Source organism: Ambystoma mexicanum, chromosome 2q (genome assembly GCF_040938575.1).
Source record: "Ambystoma mexicanum isolate Mex_15411 chromosome 2q, UKY_AmexF1_1, whole genome shotgun sequence".
Lineage (NCBI taxonomy): Eukaryota > Metazoa > Chordata > Amphibia > Caudata > Ambystomatidae > Ambystoma > Ambystoma mexicanum.
This window is the reverse complement of record NC_090924.1, coordinates 107,173,467-107,196,343: the sequence shown is the minus strand read 5'-3', so window position 1 is coordinate 107,196,343 and position 22,877 is coordinate 107,173,467. Positions and strand designations below refer to the sequence as shown.

Below are 22,877 nucleotides of genomic sequence, written 5' to 3'. Positions count from 1 at the left end.
GCATTGATGAAGTGTTTGCCCCCCCCTGTATTGCGAGAGCATGTTGATTGGGCAAGGTAGTTACAACGGAGGGGATAGTGACATCTCCATCAGATGGGAGAAGCAGGGTTGGCGGGCCCACATCGGGGCCCCCAATATTATGGTGACTGGTTCCTGATGCATCTTGTGCACAATCTTGTTGAGTAGGGGAGCCGGGAGGGTGCCTTGGGGGGGGAAGCATACACAAATTTCCCTGACCATGTTATCCAGGGACCATTCCCCTTGGATTGGTTCTGAGGGTACCTGGAGGCGTAATCTGGGCATTGTAAATTCTCCAGAGTTGCAAACAAGTCGATCTCTGGGAAGCCCCATTCTGCAAAAATGTTGGAGACAATAGACCTCATTACGTGTTTGGCGGTAACCGTGCCCTTATTAAGGGCACGGCTACCGCCAAACTCGCTACCGGCCCCGGCATTACGAGATGAATGGGCCGGTAATTGCCCATTCGCGGGTGCCGGTATGGCTGGCCTCCCGATCCCCATTCTGCCCCATAGGGCAGAATGGGAGTCGGGAGCATGGTTGCACCGGCACCAATCAAAAGTTCTGCTCGCTGGTGCCAGTCTGCACGCCTGGTCAGACCATGCCGTTGTTGCCTTTTCCGCCACATTTGTAATGAGGCCCAATGTCTTTGTGTAGTCGCCATTCGTACTCTAAGGGTAGTGGGAAGTCTCTGCTGAGCATGTCTGCCAGAAGACTGAGTTCCCCTGGAACATGATGAGATAGTATGAATAGCTTGTGTTTGAGAGCCCACTTCTTTTTTTTTAAAACTGTGTTTATTAACTTTTGACAAAATTAAACATAGCAGAAAAAAACAACTGTGGGCACACAGAGTCTCAACCGCCACCCCCCCAACCCACACCCCCCACCTACTTCCCCAGATTGTCAGTACCACAACCTAACACCACTGAATACCACAGGAATGAGAAAGTTCACAAATAACACCACACTGGGCCATTCCTTTTAAGTTCATAAGGTCCATCCTACATATCTCAATTGTCACCAGCCCAGCGATCCCCTTGTATGTACCATCAATGGGGTCCCGCATCAGGGAGCGTGACCCGTGAAGTCTGTATTTCCGGCCCGTCCACTAGATCCTCCACCATGGCCTGCTAGTTCCGGAAGGCTGTCCAATGATCCCTCGGTTTGCACTTTGACGAAAGGGTTAGGTTGTATTGGGTTTCTCTACGCTCGCAACTCGTCATGAGGTCAAGCCAGTGGTGGAACTGAGGAGGAGCAGGCGCCCCCCAAGAGCGTGCTAGAAGTGCCCTGGCCACCACAGAGGCCATACCAACTAAACGTTTCTCATTCTGGGAACCAGTAGTAATTAAGGCCAGCAACCACAGTTCGGGGGAAGAATCAACTGCAGCATCTAGCATTTTCGTCACTGCCTCAATAATGTTGGACCAGAAGACCTGGATCCGCAGGCATAGCCAGGCCACATGGTAAAAGTCTGCCGGGGATTGAAAACATTGTTTACAGTCTGGAGATTTAGAGGGAAACAGTTTATGCAGAGTGAGAGGAGAATAATACATCTGATGTAGGAATTTAAAGTGAATCAGGCGAGGTCTATTGTTGTAAGAGAGGTCTATTTGGTCTGGGCACAGATCAACCCCCAGTGGTGGTCCGACAAGGTTTTCCCCCAAGACGTTCTCCCATTTAACCCTATACTGGTCCGAGGGAGGGCGGCTGAGCGCACGCGCCATTCCATACAATGTCGAGACTAACCTCCTAGTGGAAGTCTGGCCAGCTAGCCCTCAAAATCCCACGCAGCCGGTAATAGAGAAGCTGCGTAACAAGGGTCCACGTCCCTCTAGAAGCGAGGACATCCCAGGGTATGAAAGTACCATCTGGGACGAGGTCGCCCAGGGAAAAGACCTGTAGGCCAGAGAAATGTTGTTTGAAAATACTTTCGTGGGTGAGCGGTTTGCATCGAACGTGATATATGGCCATGGAAGGGGAGTATCACTGTGCTATTCCGACCCGTTTCGCCAAGTGCTCCCAGGCTCTAAGGGAAATATCTATGGGTTGTACCTCAGCCCTCAGGCACCTCTCCCGCGTAGCCCACATAAGTCCCCTAAGATCATCAGGGTGGGTAATTGCTCTCTCAAGTCGCACATGTGGCAGATCAGGCGATGGGGGACCACCACCATACAGCATATTGAGCCTTGGCTACCAAGAAATACAGAAAGAGGTCAGGTACGTCCAACCCCCCTTGGGAGTACGGGTGTGTCAAGGTGTCCAAAGAGACACAAGGGTGCTTCCCAGCCCATATTAGTTTGAGCACCAAACCCCTTATACGTTTCCAAAAGAGAGCGGGAGGCCATATCGGGACATTGTTAAAGATATATAACAACTTCAGGAGAACCACCATCTTCATAAGCGATATACAAGCAGCCTGAGAGATGGGGAGGGAGACCCAAGTATCTACTCTGTGTTCCAAGTATTGCAAGGCTGCACTGTAATTTTCCTCATATAACTTACTCTGGGACGTGGACACCCGGATACCCAAGTACCGAATACCCTGTGGGCGCCAGGCAAAGGCATCCCCCACATCCTGCTGTGAAACAGCAGCAGTGAGGGGGAGGACCTCAGATTTACACCAATTTATACGGAGACCAGATAGTGCACCAAAATTAGTAATTTCCTCCACCACGCGTTCTAAATTAGTTTTTGGGTTCTTGATGTAAATTAACATGTCTTCAGTGTATAAAGAGACAATGGACGTATGTGAGTGAAGTGTAACCCCCCTGTGGCGTGATATTCCCTTAGGGCACATGCCACCGGCTCAATGGCTAGGGCGAACAGAGTGGGGGAGAAGGGACAACCCTGTCTGGTTCCCCGGGATGGAAAGATCAGTTCTGACTGGACCCCATTAGTATACACCAGGGCCCGAGGAGAGGTATAGAGCAAGCAAATCCAGCGCAGGTATGTGGTGCCCAAGCCGGCCCGACGAAGGACTTCAAACAGAAAAGGCCACTCGAGCGAATCGAATGCCTTCTCAGCGTCGAGCGCAGCCACTACTATTGGCACCTCCGTGTTCACATTATGCATCAGAGTGAACAACCTTCGCAGGTTATTCTGCGTGGAACGGCCAGATATAAAGCCTGCCTGGTCTGGGAGAACCAGAGCGGGGATAATGGGTAACAGTCTGTCAGCAAGGAGCTTCGCCAGGATCTTATCGGTGTTCACCAGCGACAATGGCCTGTAGGAGGAACAATGTTGCGGATCCTTGTCAACCTTAAGTAACACCGTCACCAAATCTGTTCTGGTGGATTCGGGGAACACCCCAGCCGAACTGGCCACCTCAAACATACTGCGTAAATGAGGAACAAGGAGACAGGGAAAGGCTTTATATAGTTCTGCAGAGATACCGTCGGTCCCGGGGGCCTTGCCATTAGGTAGGGATTGAATGACGTTGAGAAACTCTTCGTCTGTGGGGGGATCATTCAATATGGAGCCTACGGCTGGGTCCAACCAGCCCAGGGCAATTTTATCTAGATACTGAGTAATATCATCATGCCCAGCCGAACATTGGGACATATATAGTGTCTCATAATAACGTCAGAATGCATCATTTATCCCCCCAGAATCCCTGACAAGGTCCCCATCCTGTGTCTCCACCTCAAGTATAGGATCTAGAGGACGTTCCTGCCTTATATCCCATGCCAAAGTTCTACTTGGGAGGTCACCCTCGCCATATCTAGCAGCAGCGATCGGATCTCCCAAGAATCTCTCCTCATCCGCCAACAGCGAGCGGATCTCTTGTCTCGCCTCCTCCAACCTGGCCCGCAGCTCCGGAAACCCATTCTGGGCAAAAAGGTCCTCCATACCCTTCAAGTTTTTTTCTTTGGACAATCAATCTGCGAATACACTTCAAGGCCCCCCTTCGTGCGAAATACACCACCCATGAACCTATACCTTTAATGTTTCCCACACCACTTTGGGGTCTGAGACAGAACCAGCATTTATCTGGAAAAACTCTGAGATAGCCCGATGGATTTTGTCGCGGAATGCCACGTCCTCCAGTGCACAGGCCCTGAATCTCCACCTGAGAAGCTTAGGATGGGGGAATGGACACAAGAACTGCACGAGGACTGGGGAGTGATCAGATAGGGTACGGGGGAGAATGAAAGATTTAACAGATGTACGTACCAGTTCTGGAGACAAGTATATATAGTCAATCCTGGAGGAACTCCCGTGTACGCTCAAAAAAAAAGGTGAACTCGCAACTATCCGGGTGGTGAAGTCGCCATATATCAACCAGGGAGTAATCTGCAGCAACAGCTAACCACTTTCTGGCCGCCTGGTAAAGGGACAGCTGCACGGTAGAGGATCTGTCCAGCGACAGTGCTATGGCCAGGTTAAAGTCACCCACCCAAACTATCTCGTATCCAGAGAAAGGCCGCAAGTGGTCAGCACAGGACTGGAAGAACTCTGGAGAGTCGTAGTTGCGACCATACACATTTACCGGTACCACGGACCCCCCAGCAATTTACCCCGCCACCACGACAAACCGGCCCTCATCATCGGACACTACTTTATGAAGTTTAAATTCCAACTGGCGATGAAAATATATTGCAACCCCTCTAGAGTGAGTAGTATATGAAGACCCCGTACCTGTGGATCCCCCAACCGGGCAGAGCGGGAAGCCTGTACCCTTTCCCCAGGTGGGTTTCCTGAATGCACAGAACGTTCGCGTGATGGCCCCGAACATAGTTCGAGATAAGGCAAGTTTATTTACCGTTGGTGAACCCCCTTAATGTTCCATGTGGCAAGGGCGACAACCATGTTAGATTGGGGAGCAGCACTCTGCGAATGAGTCACGGTACCGCAGGGCTGGAGGTGAAGTCTGCCAAGTATATTCCCAGTGGGCTGATTAAAATAGAAGAAATTAGGAATACGACAGTGATTGTGAACAAATGTAACCCCTGTGGCCCGGACCAGGAAATCCACCCGCCACAATTCCCAGAACCAATCATGACTGTGTAGTGAACCTCAAGTTGTAGATAGTGCATCAAAAGCATGAAGAAGTAGGTAACTAAAAAACACTGCCTCTTTAATCCACCCCTAAGGGCTCCATGCGCCGACTGCACACAACTGAAAACTACCCACCCACCCAGGCCAGAAACCCCAAACCACTGGCTAGTATTCCCCACCCGCTACCCACATACCATTGAAATACAACCCCAAAAAAGAGAAACTTGCCACTGGGCATGGGGGGGTGCTGGTGGCCTCTACGCTCCAATTGTCAAAAGGCCAGTTACCATGCCTATTGAACCACGTTAATGTTCCTTAGATAAAGAATGGCCCCAAAGGTAACCATACAGGGGGCAAACCCAGCCCACCGAGGGTAGGGTCATCTAATTCGAATGGGGACCAGAAATTAAACTAACACTGCTCAAGGAGATTTCCGGGGCAAGGCCCCCAGATCTGGAAGTTCCAAAGCAAAACGCTCTGCTGCCTCCGGGGATGTGAAGAAAAACGTCTTGCCATCATGGACGATTCGAAGTTTCGCTGGGTATAGCATCGCATACTGGACTCCTTTTTTCCTGAGAACATTTTTGACGGCTTGAAATGGTTTTCTCTGATCCTGTACCTGCTGGCTGAAGTCCGGGAACAAGCGGAATGTTGCAGATCCCCACTCCCTAGCCGTTCATAGCAGTAGGTCATGGTCGCGGTAGTTGAAAATGCGAGCTATGATGGGCCTCTCACGGGTGCCCAGGGGGGAGGGGTCTGTCCGCTAATGAACGGTGGGCCCGTTCCACCATGAATAGGGACGTGACTGGTGGGTTTTCAAGCACTTCCTGGCGTAGCTTCTCAACAAACTGCTCCATGTTGTCGATCGGGGTACTCTCTGCCACACCCGTAATAGGGATATTATTCCGCCTGGATCTCCCTTCAAGATCCTCGTTCTTGGTGGACAATCTTTGCACTGATTGCTTGAGGGTGGTGACCTCGCGTTGGAGCGCGGTTATATTATCTTCGCCCAGACCAGGCCTGTGTTCAGCCTTAGACATCCTGCCACAAAACTTCTCTATTTGAACCGCATAGACATCCACCTTGCAGGTCAAAGCATCGATTTTCGCACCAAGATTGTCCCTGCTGCCTTTCAACGCTAGCAGGGTCTGGTTAAGAGTCGCTACATCCAGCTGTGAAGGGCCTGGACACTCCTCTCGAGGAGGGGAGTCACGATCTACTCTTGCGAACTGCTCCATTTTGGCTTGTTTCTTTTGGTTTCCCATACCGGCACAGGCCTCTGACGGCCGGGTAGGGGTGGAGTCCAGAATGACGACCTAGTGCACAAAGCGTTGGAATGGTCAAACCTCCGGATCAATAAAGAGGCAGCATCCCCGCAGGAGGGCAGAGGGGACCAGAAACAGGTATCAGCAGAGTCGATGTGGATGGCGCCTAGCGCCTCAGTAAAATGGCTCACCCCTCAGCAACAGACAGGAATCCACACAACACTGCGTGATCTGATGGGGTGCGACGACACAGGGGCGGAAGTAGTCCAGCACCTCACCCCAAGCACGTATATCCTCTGTAGATCAAGCCCAGACCTTCACCGTAGCGCTATCCAGGTTCACAGAATAAGTGCCAAATAAAGATGTGGGGGAGCATAACTTGTGCAGCCAGGAGAAGTGAATATATAGCGTACCCCTCCAATGCTGGACCAGCTGGAACCACAAGACGCGCTCACAAGGCACAGTTTGGGAGCTAGGTCATCACAGTTAAGTATTCTGGCTGGGAGGTGGGGCTGTTCCAACTAGGCCCCCCTCTCCGCAACAGAGTCCTCACCGGGCAGCACAATCAACAACAATGTCCAACGAAGCAGGAGAAAAAAAAAAAACTGCGGGAGTGGGGGTGTACACTTCGATGAGCACCCCGCCCGGAAAGGCTCACCTCCCTCGGGGCCAGCGCCGACCCTCAACGCCACCCAGGGCACAGGCGTGTTGACAATGGAAGAGGCGGTGCAGTCAATCCACCACGACGGCCACGGCGCCCCCGCACCGCGCCCGCTCAGGCCTCAGGCAGTGCAGTTCACTCCGAGCCGACGGGGCCGCCAAGCCACCCAGCCCCTCACTGGATCCAGGCGCGCAGGAGCCGCACAGCACCACAGCCTGCCCCCGCAGGCACCAACCCGGACCACATCAAAGAGCCCAGAGCCGGGAGCCACGACAGGTGAGCCACCCACAAACTCTGCAGGGGGTCAGGCAAGGCACCCAACAGTGAACGCTCCCCTCCACCTCCACACAGGGAGGAGGGCTCCACGCTCCGGGGCACCAACGCGACGCAGCCGAAGGGGGATGGGCACACCCACGCCACACGGCCCCCCGCCGCCTCCGAGCAAAGCTGAAATCAGGCCTGCGAGCAACACGCAGGTCCACTGCTGCTCTGGTGAGTGCAGAAGTTGTACCTCATTAGTAGTCACCTTCAGTTTTAAACAAGCAGGTCCCAAGAATGCAATTTCGTGCCATATAATGCAGCCTTCGACGGAGCGCTTTCAGATGGCGACCATCTTGCGTGCCGGGCAACAGCGCCCCCGAGAGCCCACTTCTAAATGTTCTGAGACAGTTTGGACAGCCCTGGAGAGTGAATGCCCCCTTGTTTGCTCACGTAGTGCATGGCCGTGGTGCTGTCTCTGAGGACTAGTACCGTCTTTCCCTGCAACTGTGTCTGAAAGGCTTTCAGAGCTTTAAATACTGCTAGCAGCCGCAACAGGTTTATGTGGTTGGATGCTACTGCTGGGGACCAAACGCTGTGCACCATCTGTTGGAGGAGGTGAGCTCCCCATCCAGTGAGAGATGCGTCCCTAGTGATAGGGGCTTCTATTGCAGGGGTGGTAATGGTCTTCCCCTTCAAGAGGTTTTCCCTCGTCCATCACTGCAGAGAGTTAACGAGGGCTGCCGAGACAACCACTAGATTGTACCAGTGTCCGCTGGCTTGACACCACTGGCTGTTGAGCCACTCTTGCATGGGGCGCATGCGCAAACGTCCGTGAGGAACCAATTATATGCAGGATGCCATCATCCTTAACTGTCACGTGGCCTTGCTTACCGTCACCTCTCTGTTGGCTACATATTGAGGGATTTGAAACAGAATGTTTTGAACCCTCTCATTGGAGGGGAAGACCAGGCCATCATTTGTTCGAATTAGGGCCCTCAGACACTGCTTGACCTGGCTGGGGTCTAGACTGGATTTCTTCTAGTTTATGGAGAATCCCAGACTGATGGTCTTATCGTCTTTTGGGTGGTTGACAGGCATGTTTCGCATGAGTCCCCTGTTATGAGCCAGTCGTTGAGGTAAGGATATACTGGGATGGACTGCCTGTGCAGGTGAGCTGCTGCAACGGCTAGCACCTTTGTGAATACTTTTGGGGCTGAGGCAATGCCGAAGGGAAGGACCTTGAATTGATAGTACTTGTTCTCTATCATGAACCCCAGGTATTTTCTGTGCGCTGACAACATTGAAACATTAAAGTATGCATCTTTCAAGTCCAATGTTGCCATGTAATCCCCCTCTGTCAGCAGAGGTATTACGTCTTGCAGCGTTACCATTCAAAACATTTGTGGTTTGACAAATTTGTTTGCTGGGCGCCCGTCTAGCACAGGACGCATGGTAAGATCCTTTTGGGTACAAGGAAGTACACCAAATAAATACCTTTGTTTACCTGTAGAACGGGGACGACTTTGATTGCGTCCTTTTCCAGCAGGGTCTCGGCCTCTTGCAGCAGGATCTTCTGGTGTTCTGATGTAAGACGCCTGGACTTTGGTGGTCTGAATCGAGGTGGTTGGCTGAACTCAATGCAGTACCCGTGGGCGACGGTCTTGAGCACCCACTGGTCTGTGGTAATCTCCTCCCATGCATGTAGTAATGATGTTATACGTCCCCGACCGAGGAGGCATGGGAGGGAACCCGGATCTGCGAGTCATTTCTGACTGGAGGCCGGGGAGACTCTAGGGGTAGCATTGAGACCCCTTCCTTTCCCATGGCACTGTCCTCTAGTTGGATATTGATTAGAGGCAGCTGACCTTTTTCCTGAAGACCATGTGTTACCCGTGCTGTATTGGTTATGAGGGGAACGTGAATAGGACAGTCTACGAAAAGAGCGGCAAGAACTCCCACCTCACTGCTGAAAGGGCCTTTGAGTGATCTGGTGTAAAGTTTTCAAAGTCTCGTGTTCTTTTTCATCTGTTTCCAGCGCCTCATCTACAGCTTTGCAAAACAGGTTAGAGCCCTCTACCGGTTTGTTGATGAGGGCCGCTTGTGTCTCAGGCTTGAACCCAGAGTTTATTAACCAGGCGTGTCTTTTCAAAAGGGTACCCTGGGCCAAAGTTCTCCCTGCTGCCTCCGCAGCATCTAGGGTGTTCTTAAGGATATTGTGGTTTACTTGTCTACCGTCTGTCACAATCGAGAGCAGGTGAGAGCGTATTGGCTCAGGGCCCTCGGGCAGGCCCTCCTGTAGCAGGTTCCACTGCACATTGCAATGTCTGCCCAACAGCGTGGTATTGTTTGCAATTCTAGTAGAATATGCTGCCGCACTAGTAACACGCTTTCCTAGGGCGTACAGTTATTTTCATTCCTTGTCCGGCGGTGCCTCACCCGTGGACAAGGGTACCCCTGATCTTTTTCTTGTTGTAATGACTACAAGGGAATCCGGAAGGGCATGTTCCCGAATATACGGGGGGTCAGAAGGGGAGGGTCGAAAAGGTTTTTCCACCCGTGGGTTAACAGCCCTTGTCTGAGAAGGTGTGAGCAAAGAAGGGGCGATACGCTGCTTAACATAGTTTAATAAAGGGATAGCTTGATTGGCAGGTGGCTTCTCTTTTAGAATGTCCTACTCAAAGTCGGAGTCCTGCAACGCTTCTTGCGTGGCTATTTGAAAATGTTCAGCTGCCTTTTTCAGAATGGCATTCAATGCCATTTGGTCATCTATAGGCGATGCCTGTCGAACAGGTGGAGATGAGGGGGGGATACCGGACACAATGCATATTGTGTCCGGGTCTGGGGTATTGGTAGGTGACATCCATGGTGGGTTATCCACCGGTGGCTCATCCCCCCAATCTGGATCCTGGCCAGTGGGTTCCTCAAATGGGTCATCGTCTGCTAATAAGGAGTCTTGAGGAACCTCTTCCTGATCTGTAAGGTCAAAAACCTCCTCCTGAAGAGGGTAGGAGGTCCTCTGGAATTTAGACTTTTGTTGGTAAAGGTCTTCCTCCCTAGGCCTCTTGGGCATGTACATCGTCTCTGAAAAGTCTTCAAATTTTTTAAGCCTGTACATACACCCCTCAAACCTATCCCTGGTCCAAGAGGAGGTGCCAGAGGGGTCCAGAGGGGGAAGTGCTCTTCATGGGGATCTTCCTTCCTGGAACGTCGAGATTTGTCAGAGAGTCTGAGCTAAGGGCTGGGGGCTCTCTAAATAGGATTCCTGGCTTTTAGGACGTGTGGATGTGTCTTTCGACCTGTCCTTAAGTCTTACCAGCCACCAAAACAATCTTTGTGACACTCTCGCAAATGTTCAGCAGCTCCGGGCGGGGTTTAGGGTGTTTCGTTGGCTTTGCCGTTAATTTCGACGTTACCGAAACTTTAAGCATCAGCGCGCTCTTAATAGGCGTCTCGACATCCTTGTGACTTTTGGTGTTGACGCCCTTGTCTTTGGAAGGCCCGGACGCATGCCGTTTACGTGGTTGCGGGGAGAGCTGCCGACCGCGTGGATAGGCGGGTGCGGTTGAGGAGTTTGTCGTACCCGTAAGCGCATTGGGCCGTCCCGATGAATCCGTCCAGGCAGCACAGGGGTTGTGGGCTTGTCTTTATGGGTAGCGTGTGCGTCCCTGACACCGGAATGTACATTCCCCATAGCAGAACGATCATCCAATCTGCCGGGGCCAGGGACGGACGGTTCGGAGCGAGGTCGCTCCGCTGAAAGGTCAATGGCATCCATATCGGATCCAAGACTGTCGCTTAACTCATCACTCTCGGAGCCTGCGGCGGTGGGGGAGCTACCCTCGGCCTGCATCATGGCGTAGGCTGCCCACTCGACGCTCCTTGATTGTCCTAGGATGCAAGAGCTAACAAGACCGACAAGACGCCACTTATTGCACCTCCAATGCGTGTCCTTCCAGGGCTACTTGCCCTTACAAGAAGGGCAAAATGTAAATGGTGTCCTGTCGATAGCTCATGTTGTTAAAAGCAACGGCAAATTCAGAGGGGCAAAGAGAGGGGAGAAGGAAATACATTCTTGAAAGAAACTAAAGACCCCCGGACCCCACTCTCCCTACTGTATAGGCCGGCCAGGGGCACCAGCCGTCGAAGTCTGTGGTGGTCTTCCGCTGTCTACAGCGGTGGCAGAGTAATCGTCAATGAAGGAGACGAAGAATTTATAACGACCGGAGGTCGTGGGAAGAAATATACTTTGCAATTTGGAAGAGCTCCGCATAAGGCGACCAGCTAGCTGGGTGGAAAAAAACAATCTAAGAGACCTCGATGCGTGAGCGATTTGGGATACACTACACGTCACGTTAGGGATAGTGTTACAGGCATGCCCATGTCGACGTCCCATTTCCATCCTCGAAAGACAAGATGCAATACTCTGCGGTTACCACCAGATGTCGCACTATATGCACAGCATGTGATTCGAAGCAGATTCACAAGCATCAGAAACATTGTATTAGACGCCACAGAAACGTGCCTTAATCATAGGGTGCTCGCTTAGCGATCCCACTTCGACATCAGAAGCACTTTACTACATATCTTGCACATTGGCCCTGCACACAAATCTGAATAACTTCACATGTTCTTATGATGCTTGCACTGCAAGCCCAGATAGGGACACAAGGTTTTCCAATGACATTTTCGAACAGACAGGGACATCAGAGGCTCACTAGGTTTTCTGGTGGTGCACACCCAGCAAGCACGCATGGACATCAAATGCACAATGGACTGTTCTCAGACGCTCAAACAGCGAGACAACCATTCCCAGTAAATCATTGTTCACTTCTTGACAGCGCAAATTCAAAGAGCAGGAGCATGGAAGCGGCGCGAAATACAAAAATGCTTTTTTGGCACTCGTGCTGTGAGGATATAAAATAATAAGCAAAATAGGCCCAGATTTGGGGGAAATTATGCCAGGCCAATGCCAGCCCCTTACTTAATTCCACAGATGCAGACCCTCACACAAAGCCCAACACCAAGGGCACGAATACAGGACTATATAAACAAGGAGTAAGTTGCAAGGTGTGGATGTTTGGAGTAGGAAATGGCAGCATGAGTTAGGAGTGAGTTGGAGAAAGATCAGGAGGAGGAGGCAGAGTTGAGAAAGAAGGAGGATGTGGTTGATTCTAGAAACAGGAAGTTGGTAGGAGAAAATAAATCGAGTACTAGGTTGGTTTAAGACAGAGGAAGATTGGCAGGAAACATCAGGAAGAGGAGGGAGGGAGGTTATAGAAAATTAACATCTGCAGCTAGTGAGGTTTTAGCCAAGAAGTTATAAGAGGGCACTCTTGGCCCATGGCAGAGATGAGACACAAACCTGATGGGGCCGAGCCTATGGCTGTGCATGTGCCATCAAGTAGGTGCAGGAACAGGTTAGGAGCTGAGAGATATTGAATAGTGAAGTCAGGGCCCTACAAGAGGAAGGAAACTGAGCCCTCAAAGCCACCTGTGAAAACAGGGGAAGGCAAACCCTGGTGGTTCTTTCTCAACTTGGTAGGGAAGGCTGAATATTAACTACAACTCATGTAGGTGAAGAGCAGCGTCTATTGGAATCACCAGACCAAGAGGAGGAGCTTAAGTAACCTCTGTCTCCTTTGGAAAATTCACAAAAGTCTACGCCCGACACGTTATTTCTCAGTTTTCCCAGGAGAGAACCTTGTGTGTTGATTAAGACATGCATTACACACCGTAATAGCATTTCTGATGATTGTATCTGCTTAGATTCACATGCAGTGCATATGGTCCGACATCCAGTGGTAACCGTGGAGTATTGCATCTTGTCTTTCTGGGACCAAAAGGGGACATCGGCATTGGCGTGTCTGTAACACTTTCCCTATCATGACGTGTGTAGTACCCAAAATCCCTCACGCCGAGGTCCCTCCAATTGTATTTTTTCTGCCATGAGGGAGCCCAAGGCTATAGTGAGTGAGTACATAAAGAGAGAAAGTAGTAAGACGTCTATGTTCCTTCCACCCCGAGCGGGGAGGTAGGCAGGGCGCATGTGAATCTAAGCAGATACAATCATCAGAAATGCTATTAAGGTGAGTAATGCGTGTCTTCTGATGCTTGTTAATATGCTTACAATCACATGCTGTGCACAGACTAGCGAGCAGTACCCGGAGTTGGAGGTGGGTTGTGAGAAGGAACAGTAGAGAAAAGATGTCTTAGTACTGCTTGTCCACCTGAGAATCAGACCTAGAATGAGTGTCTAGGCAATAGTGTTTTGTACTGGTGTGTACAGAACTCCAGATTGCCGCTTTGCAAATGGACTCCAGAGGAACATTTGCAATGAATGCTATGGATGCCCCAGTGCCTCGAGTAGAGTGTGCTCTAGGCTTGAAGGGCAGTTCTCTCTTAGCAAGAGTGTAACATAGTGTGATGCATTTGACAATCCACCTTGAGATAGCTGATTTAGAGACAGGATACCCTTCTCTACCAGCTGCCACTGAAACGAAGAATTGTTTAGTCTTCCTTAGTCGTTTAGTTCTTTCCAGGTAAAACATGACTGCCCTGCGCACGTCTAGTCTTTGAAGGCTTCTTTCGGCCATGTTAATAGGGTTCTGGAAGAAAGTGGATAGTTCGATTGACTGGTTCACATGGAACTTTGAAATTAATTTGGGCGCAAACCTGGGATGTGTGCGCAGAACTACCTTATCTTTGTGGACTATAACAAAGGGGTCTAAGACAGAAAGAGCCGGTAGTTCGCTAACCCTTCTGATAGAAGTGATTGCCACTAGGAAGGCTGTCTTAAAAGTCAGGTCTTTCAGACTTGCTTTATGCATAGGCTCGAAGGGAGCTCCCATGAGCCTGGTCAAAACCACATTCATATTCCATCCAGGGGCTGGGTGAGAGATGGAAGGATAAATCCTCTTAACCCCTTCCATAAAGGCTTTAATTACTGGTATTTTCCACCACAATACTTTTTGTTGTGATGTGGTGTAGGCTGACAGAGCAGCCAGATGAACCTTTAGGGAATTGAAGGCTAACCCAGAGTCCAACAGGTGGGTTAGATACAACACAATGTGTGAGGGTAAGCAATCGATGGGATTGACGCCCTTGGAATTGCACCAGATGACAAAACGTTTCCATTTGCTGGCATAGCAATAACGTGTATTAGGTTTTCTCGCTTCCCTGAGTATGTCCATGCATCTCTGAGGGAGTTGCAGGTGTCCAAACTCTATGATCTCAGGAGCCAGGCTGCCAAGTTCAGAGTTTGTGGGCATGCCTGTAGGGTCTCCCCCCGTCCTGAGACATGTTGTACGGGCAGGGCAGCTTGACTGGTGGGGAGAGGGACATTTCCATCAGGTGAGCGAACAAGGATTGGCGGGCCCACATGGGGGCCACCAGTATCATGGTAACTGGTTCCTGGTACATCTTGTGCATTATCTTGTTGAGAAGGGAGTCGGGGGGGGGGGGGGGGGGACGCGTAGACAAATTTCCCCGACCAAGTTATCCGGAGACCATTCCCCTTGGATCGGTTCTGGGGGTACCTGGAGGCGTAGTCCTGGCATTGGGCATTCTCCCGAGTAGCAAACAGGTCGATCTCTGGGAAACCCCATTCTGCGAAGACGTTGGACACAATGTCTTCGTGCAGTCGCCATTCGTATTCTTCTGGCAGAGGAAAATCTCTGCTGAGTACGTCTGCCAGAAGATTGAGTTCCCCTGGAACATGTTGGGACAACAAAAACAACTTGTGTTTGAGAGTCCATATCCAAATGTTTTGGGACAGCTTGGATAGCCCTGGAGAGTGAGTTCCCTCCTGTTTGTTCGGGTAAAACATTGCTGTAGTGCTGTCGGTTAGGATCAGCACTGTTTTCCCTTGCAGTTGCACCTGAAAGGCTTTCAATGCTTTGAACAACGCTAGTAGCTCCATTAGGTTTATATGGTTGGACGCTACTTGAGGGGACCACATTCCGTGTGCTGTCTGCTGAAGCAGGTGAGCCCCCCACCCCGTGAGAGATGCGTCTGTCGTGAGAGTGGCTTCCACTGCAGGGGTGGTGAAGGTCTTCCCCTTCAAGAGGTTTTCTCTTGACCACCACTGCAGAGAGAGACCGAGGGCTGGCGAGACAACTAACAGATCTTCCCATTGTCCGCTGGCCTGACACCACTGGCTGTTGAGCCAGTCTTGCATGGGACACGTGCGCACCCGCGCGTAGGGAACCAAGTATATACATGACGCTATTATCCCTATCAAACGTATGGCCTTGCGTGCCGTCACCTCCCGACTGCTACATATTGAGGAATCTGAGAGAGCATGTTCTGAACCCTCTCGCTGGAGGGGAAGACAAGGCCGTCTTCCGTCCGAATTAGCGCTCCCAGAAATGGTTTTACTTAGCTGGGGACTAAGCTGGATTTCTTCGTTGATTGAAAAACCCAGGCTGAAGAGGAGATCTACTGTTATTTTGGGTGTTCGAAAAACAAGCATCAAACGAGTCCCCCGTAATAAGCCAGTCATCGAGGTAAGGGTAAACTGGGACTGATAGTCTGCGCAGGTGTGCTGCTGCCACTGCCAGGACTTTGGTAAACACCCTTGGCGCCGAGGCGATGCCAAAGGGGAGTACCTTGAATTGGTAGTGTTTGTCCTGGATCATGAACCTTAGATATTTTCTGTGCGCTGACAACATTCAAATATGAAAGTATGCATCTTTCATGTCCAATGTTGCCATGAAGTCCCCCTGTTTCAGCAATGGGATCACCTTCTGCAGTGTTACCATGCAAAACGTCTGGGGTTTTATAAACTTGTTCGCTGGGCGCAGATCTAGAACAGGACACATGGTGAGATCCTTTTTGGGTACAATGAAGTACACTGAATAAATACCCTCGTTTACCTGAAGAATAGGGACGGCTTCTATGGCGTCCTTTCCCAGCAGTGCTTCCACCTCTTGGATCAGGATCTCCAGATGGTCCGGTGAAAGGCGCCGTGAGCGCAGCGGTCTGAACTGTGGAGGTCGGGCGAATTCCACGCAATAACCGTGGGCGACCGTCTTTAAGACCCACTGGTCACAAGTTATCCCCTCCCATGCCTTGAGGAAAGATGTTAATCGCCCCCCAACTGGGGAGACATGGGATGGGACCTGGACTTGGTGGTCATTTCGGACCAGAGGCTCTGGCTCCTCTGGGATTGGGGCCTCTGCCTCTACCTTTGCCGCGTTTCTGACCCCTTGAGGGTTAGTAAGTAGGGCTTCCAGATGTTTGATTTGTGTTGAAGTTACCCATGCCGTAGTTGTTCTGACCAGCACGGGCTTGCCCTCTAAAGGACCGCAGAGAATTATTACCCCTCTCCGAGGAGGGTTTCTGTGTAATTTGGTGCAAAGACCTTATAGTCTTGTGCTCCTTCTTGGCTGTCTCCAACACTTCATCCACTGCTTTCCCGAAGAGGTTAGTCTCCTCAATGGGTTTATTAATGAGGGAGGCCCGAGTCTCAGGTCTGAACGCAGCCATGCGTGTCTTTTCAGAAGTGTACCTTGTGCAAGAGACCTGCCTGCTGTTTCTGCAGTGTCCAGGGTGTTCTTCACCACATTCTGGTTAACCAGTTTTCCCTCCGAAACAATGGCGAGAAGCTTTGTTCTGGCGGGTTCAGGAACCTCCTGGAGGCCTTCTTGGAGTAAATTCCATTGGGCATCAGCATAGCTTGCTAATAACGTAGTATTATTATCAACCCGAATGGTGTATGCAGCTGCTGATGTGACATGTTTGCCCAGGGCATACAACCTTTTAGACTCCTTGTCCGGTGGTGATTCTCCCGTGGCAAGGGGTACCGCTGCCCTCTTTCGAGTGGTAGTCACTACCAGTGAGTCTGGGATGGCGTGCCCTTTGATATACAGAGGGTCGGTAGGAGAAGGCCAAAATCATTTTTCGACTCTCGGGTTCACTGCCCGAGTCTGAGCAAGTGTGACCAATGAGGGAGCTACCCGTCTCTTAACAGAGTTAAGGAGAGGGATGGATTGACTCGCCAGAGGTTTTTCCTTAATAACATCCTCTACAAAATCCTGCTCAGGTACCGGCTCTTCGAGTGGAAATTTTGAAGTATTCTGCTGCTTTTTTCAACATGGAGTTGAAAGCCATTTGGTCATCCACAGGGGAGGCCTGGCAAGCCGGGGTGGACGGAGGAGAGTCTAGGCACAAAATATCAGTGTCCTGATCATGCTGTGTCCAAGGGTCTTGACCTTCCTGCTGGGTTTCCTCCCAGTTGTCCTTCATATCCTGTTGATCTTCCTCATAGTGTTTGAGAAAAGAAGCTTCTTCTTCTTCACTATAGATGTCTCTATATGTGTCCATGTGGACCATGTCTTCTTGTTGGAAAACATGACACTGAACTTCTTGAATTTGGGGGTTAGGGTCTACCCGAGCCCTTTTCGGGGGAGGATGATCAGAAGAACCAATGATCTGCTCCAGCCGATCCATGTAACCCTCAAATTTTTCTGTAGTCCACTTAGAGGATCCAAACAGGGCCTATGCGAGGAGAAACAACGTTCTCCGCACTGTGGCATCGCAAGGAACCTCTCAGGCTGTCAGAGAGGGGCTCTTGACTATCTACGTAAGTCTCATCGGAATCGAGGATCAAATCCGTCGAAATCTTTTCCGCGGCTTGGCCCATAACTTGGATAGTCGCCGAATCGTCGTGAGACAAAGGCTCCGATGATTTGTCGACCGTAGAAATACCGTCCGCGGCACCAGGAGGCCTAGCGGTCGGTTTTCCGGGTAGAGGCCTAGCCGTAGTTTTCAGGCTCCCGACTTTCGACACGTGTAGGCTTTGGAGTAGCGCCCTTGGTTTGTTTTGATTGCCCAGTCGCAATACGCTGCTGTGAATGCGGGAAAGGCTTTGGATCTGAGCGATCCGAGGGAACCGGCGAAGTCTTCGACGGCCCCGCTGGCGATTTTGCCTTTTTCGACGAAGGCATCGAAATTGGCGTAGGGGTTGTGTGTTTAGTGCGATGCTCTTGTACGCCCCTGTCGCCAGGTGTAGTCCCTGTAGCAAGACCAGAGTCGAGCCCAAGTGTCCACCTCAAGGTTTATAACATCCGCGTTGGACGTTTGGTCATCCGAAGTACCCCTGTCACTTTCAGCTGGTGTGGTGGTGGGTGAGGGAGGGCTCCACGCGTGACATACAGTATGCAGCCTACCACTTTACACAGCGCTCCTTAAGGGTCTTGGGCCGAAGGAGTTTGCACACCGCACACTGCTTCTCGTCGTGCTCTAGAGGGAGACTGGCATTACACGTCCTGTGTTCGTCCTTCCAAGGATATCTGACCCTACACTTAGGGCAGAATCTAAAAGGAGTCCTTTCCATAGCAAAAGGGAAGGATGACCAGACCGAAAGGGAAAAGAGGGGAAAGGAGGAAAGACATACTAAACAATATGGCCACCCCGACCCCACTCTCCCTACTGTATAGGTCGGCCAGAGAGCCCGACCACGTGGAAAAATCCGTCCGCAGGATCTTAGGCACCGAAATCCACAGCCATAGACTAATCCCCCATAGTCTTCGTCAAAGATGTTCTTATTGGCGAAGTGACTTAACAGGGAATAAACCGACAATTCGGTAAAGATAAACAATGTCTCTAGTAAGAGCTCTGCTATAGGGCGACCAGTTATCTGGGCGGAAAAAAAACAATCCGAGGGACCTCGGCGCGTGAGGGATTTTGGGTACTACACACGTCACAATAGGGATAGTTTTACAGACACGCCTATGCCGATGTCCCCTTTCGGTCCCCGAAAGACAAGATGCAATACTCTGCGGTTACCACTGGATGTCAGACCATATGCATAGCATGTGATTCTAAGCAGATTAACAAGCATCAGAAACTCTGTTTTAACCTGAAAGTTAAGATACAGCTTTTATTGTGGATAGCCACTCGTTTTCAGGACACTCCTGTTACACAGATTCTGGCCTCAAGGCTGATTCTGGGAATTTTTCAGTTTATTTTTAGCCACATGACACTTTTTGGACCACTTTCAGTCCGACATGGTGTTGTAGCTGGATAGTTGGATTCTAAAAGCTTGATGTTGGTTTCTACATACTTCATAAATGTTCACCCCCGAAAAAGTAAGCCAGAGAATTAACAATGGAGAAGAAGAGAAAATGACAGAAAGGAAGGAAATGATTAAAGAAAGAAGGGACAGAAAGTACAGATGGAGAGAAGGGTGAAACAATAAGCTGAGAAAAGAAGAACATTAGAAATGAAATAACATGTATTCACATCGTCTCACCTGGAAGCTGCCCTGGTCTCTAGGACGCAGGCTGACACAGCGGCTGAGGGACTCATCATCAGCATTGAACATTTCATCTTCATGCAGAACTTCCTGTCCCGGTGTCAGGATGCTCAGCAGTCGGTCAGCTTTCTCTGAGCCCCGTGATTGATAAACCACAGCATCCACTAACCCTTCTTCAGTCACCGCCATGCCTTTGCGGTAAGCCCCAGAACGGCTGTAGTACAGGGCTACTGCATCCACTCCATTTTGGATTGTGTTGGCAGGGAGAACAATGTCAGGCCTGGGTGTGACGCCAGAGCTTCCCAGCAGGAAGTACCCCCTCTCATTGGTGCGGTAGCCAAATAGCTTCACTGCCTCATAGGCCAAGCCATTCTTGCCATTGAAGAGCACCAGCCAATACCCATCCAAGCTCACCATGCGGCCACTTGGTTGGAACAACTCCACAAACTCGGCATCCTCTCGTGCACCTGGGTTGTCAGGGTTCACTTCACTGATGAGTATGACAGGTGGTATGTCTGTCTCGCCAGAGGTTTCAGGTTTTCTGGAGACAACACCTACCATAGAAAAGCAAGAGGTCATAACTATTGACAATTAAATGACATAGGGTCAACCAAAACAGAACACCACAGGTCAAAGTAATCAAACAAAGGCATCATTTTAGGGCCTTTAAATGTAGCCGTAAAGTCAACAATTTAGATGTTTCCTAAAAGGTGCAGCCTTTGCATTTACATATTCCCCAACTCTGAATGTCCAGCATGCTTTCTTCACAAAAAGGGGGTTAACAGTTCAGTCACCTTCATAGTATGTAAATTAATTTAAAAAAAGCAAACACATGGTTTAGGGACTTCTTTTGAGACAGCCTCCTTATGAAGGCTATGAACTGATTTTTTTTTTAAACTGTGGGACTGACTTAGTATATCTGCATTTTCGACTGGACTGTTCCTTAAACAGGAACATTAATCTTTCAAAAGTATTTGCTTTACAATTAAAGCAGTAAATGGGTTATTGTATGTGTTCTAATTCATCTTCAGTTAGAACATTATTTTTTAAAACTACGAAATAGAACATTTTACCTGGTGAGTAAAAACAAATGTGAATACCTTCAAATGATCCCCATCACACCACCATGACACACTCTTGTATTGTGAAGAACCTGAGGGCATCCTCATTTCAACCTTGCCAACATCCTCTGCTCAGGTAGCCAGGTAGGGCCATCGCTCTTGGATCCTGACCGTGGGGGTGGATATGTGTTGTATCTAGTGGTGATAAATGGAATTGAATGCACGCGCGCCTTGCAGGTTGGAATGTATTTGTGTGGACGTGCGTGCGCTCGGAGCTTGTCAGTTGGTGAATGCCTGCCGGGTGGGAGAAGCCGGTGTCTTTTCTTCTATGTTCTAACTTCTATGTGGAGACAATAAAGACCCATAAAGGAACTTACCTGAGAGCGAATCATCCTTATTACAATATGCGAGGGAGATTCACCTGGGTAGGGGAGACTTGAGGAATGGTAAGGGGATGTCCTTGGGTGAGACGCAGTATCCCCCATTTCCATTCCATGATGAACTCTTAGTCCCAGCCGCCTATATGGGATATTGCTACCCTTTTCCCTTTACCACCAATATAAGGATGCTAGGAAAAGGGTGAAGAAGAAAATGTCCGTAGGCGAGACCTGGTATCCCCCTTTTCCTTGTCAGAAACAATCTTTCCCTCCCCATGCCTCTAAAGGCTGTTGCCAATCACAACTCTTCATTTCCCCTCATTAATACCACTATAGTACTGGGACGAGGAAGAGGTAAATAGGAGTGGTACACAATAGCATGTAATTTCACCACTCTGGTACCGAGACGAGGAAGAGGCCTGAGGACTGTTGTGAGGGTCAGGCATGTCCAGAGAACGCCAATAATTATGGTCAGCCAATTGGGCTTGAGGACTCAGACCTACAACCTGTTAAATGGTTGCAGGTGCCTAAAAGATGGAGCCAATAATCAGGAGAGAGAGAGATCAGCAGGAGAGATGCCGGGCCAGGCGTAGACACATACTGTTGAGAAGGGGGCTGCCGAGGATGGTCCTGCCTGGAGGCCTGGCCGCTGGCAATACTGCGACGCAGAGGCCCGAGCGGGCTGCGAGAGGGTCACAGTGGTTGGAGCCTCCCTGTTCAGGTGCCCACTGCAGTAGCTGTGGGGCACAGGATAGATCCCATTGTTGCAAGCTACCGGCAGGGCCCGCAAGAGGCGGGCGTAGCTGCCAGCAACACATAGATAGGATACTGGGGTGCGACTACGGAGATGTGTGTGCGGCGCAGAAGAAAAGGAAAGCAGCCACCCAGAGGAGTCACCAGTGTCCGGAGAGTGAACAAAAGGGAACATGAGTACCGAGGCGTTCCTAGGGGCTATTACAGGGCAAAAGCAATTGCCAAACAAACAAAATGAGATGTGCCAGCTAAAGTGGACCCAAAGGATGTGCAAGCTAAAGTGAAGGGTTATAGTGAACAGTATGAGCAAAATGAACTGTAAGCAAAAGTGATACGAACTAAGTACTATTGAATTCCGAACTAAAGGAAAGCTTTGATAATTTTTTTTTTATTATTTTTTATTTGTTTTGGTTTTAAATGAAAAACCTTTACAAAACCACAGTAAAACATGAAACAAAGCAAGAATATTCAGAGACATACAAAAATAAAACGAGGAAAAGATGCCTAGAAAACCAGAGGCTGCGAGGGGGGACCGATTGTGGCCCTATTATGCTTGTATGAATGGCGAGTGACTTATGAGCTTGAAAGTATGGAACATTTTTCCAAGACTTTTACTATTGTAGCCATGAGCATAATTTCTTGACCAGCAAACAGCCTATCCCAAAAAAATCATGCATTAGGCTCTCTTCTTTAGCCACAAATCTCCCAAGTAACAACATTCTTGTTTTCCAGGTGCCTTCGCACTCCATTAACAAGTGTCTAAGTGATTGTTGACTTGGAGAGTCACACTGTCTGCAGAGTTTTTTTGCTTGATCCCCGATTTCTTCTGACCAAAATTTCCCCCGTATGGGCTATGTTGAGTCTTAGGGCCTCATTACACGGTAGGCGGTAGGGATTTACCGGTACCGGTAAAATACCGGTACCGGTAAATCCCTGCCGCCTTACTACGAGGTCCCTTAGCGGGTTGGAGCTTTAACGCCTGCTTTTTGCAGGCGTTAAAAACCAACCCGCTAAGGGACCTCGGAGCTAATTACGGCACCGCAAAATTGCGGTGCCGTAATTAGCGCCTTCCCCATTTCCATAGAGCCCTATGGGGCAGAAATGTGAATGGGGAAGGGCAATGGCGGAAGGGGGATTTACCGCCCCTCCAACCTTGGGATGGGGCGGTAAATCCCCTTTCCGCCAAGGCGGTGCTGGTATTTTACGGCATGAGCCATGGCGCTAATG

At 50.0% G+C, this 22,877-nt stretch overlaps 1 protein-coding gene across 2 annotated transcripts in view; it reads right to left on the bottom strand.

Moving 5' to 3' along the window:
- The window catches only part of LOC138569198 (uncharacterized), a 694,078-nt gene that overhangs the window by 430,172 nt on the left and 241,029 nt on the right, over positions 1-22,877 (bottom strand). For both annotated transcript variants that reach the window (XM_069646958.1, XM_069646959.1), the window contains one exon: positions 19,457-20,013. In XM_069646958.1, the coding sequence (XP_069503059.1) occupies positions 19,457-20,013 (557 nt within the window). The remainder of the gene's footprint in view (positions 1-19,456; positions 20,014-22,877) is intronic.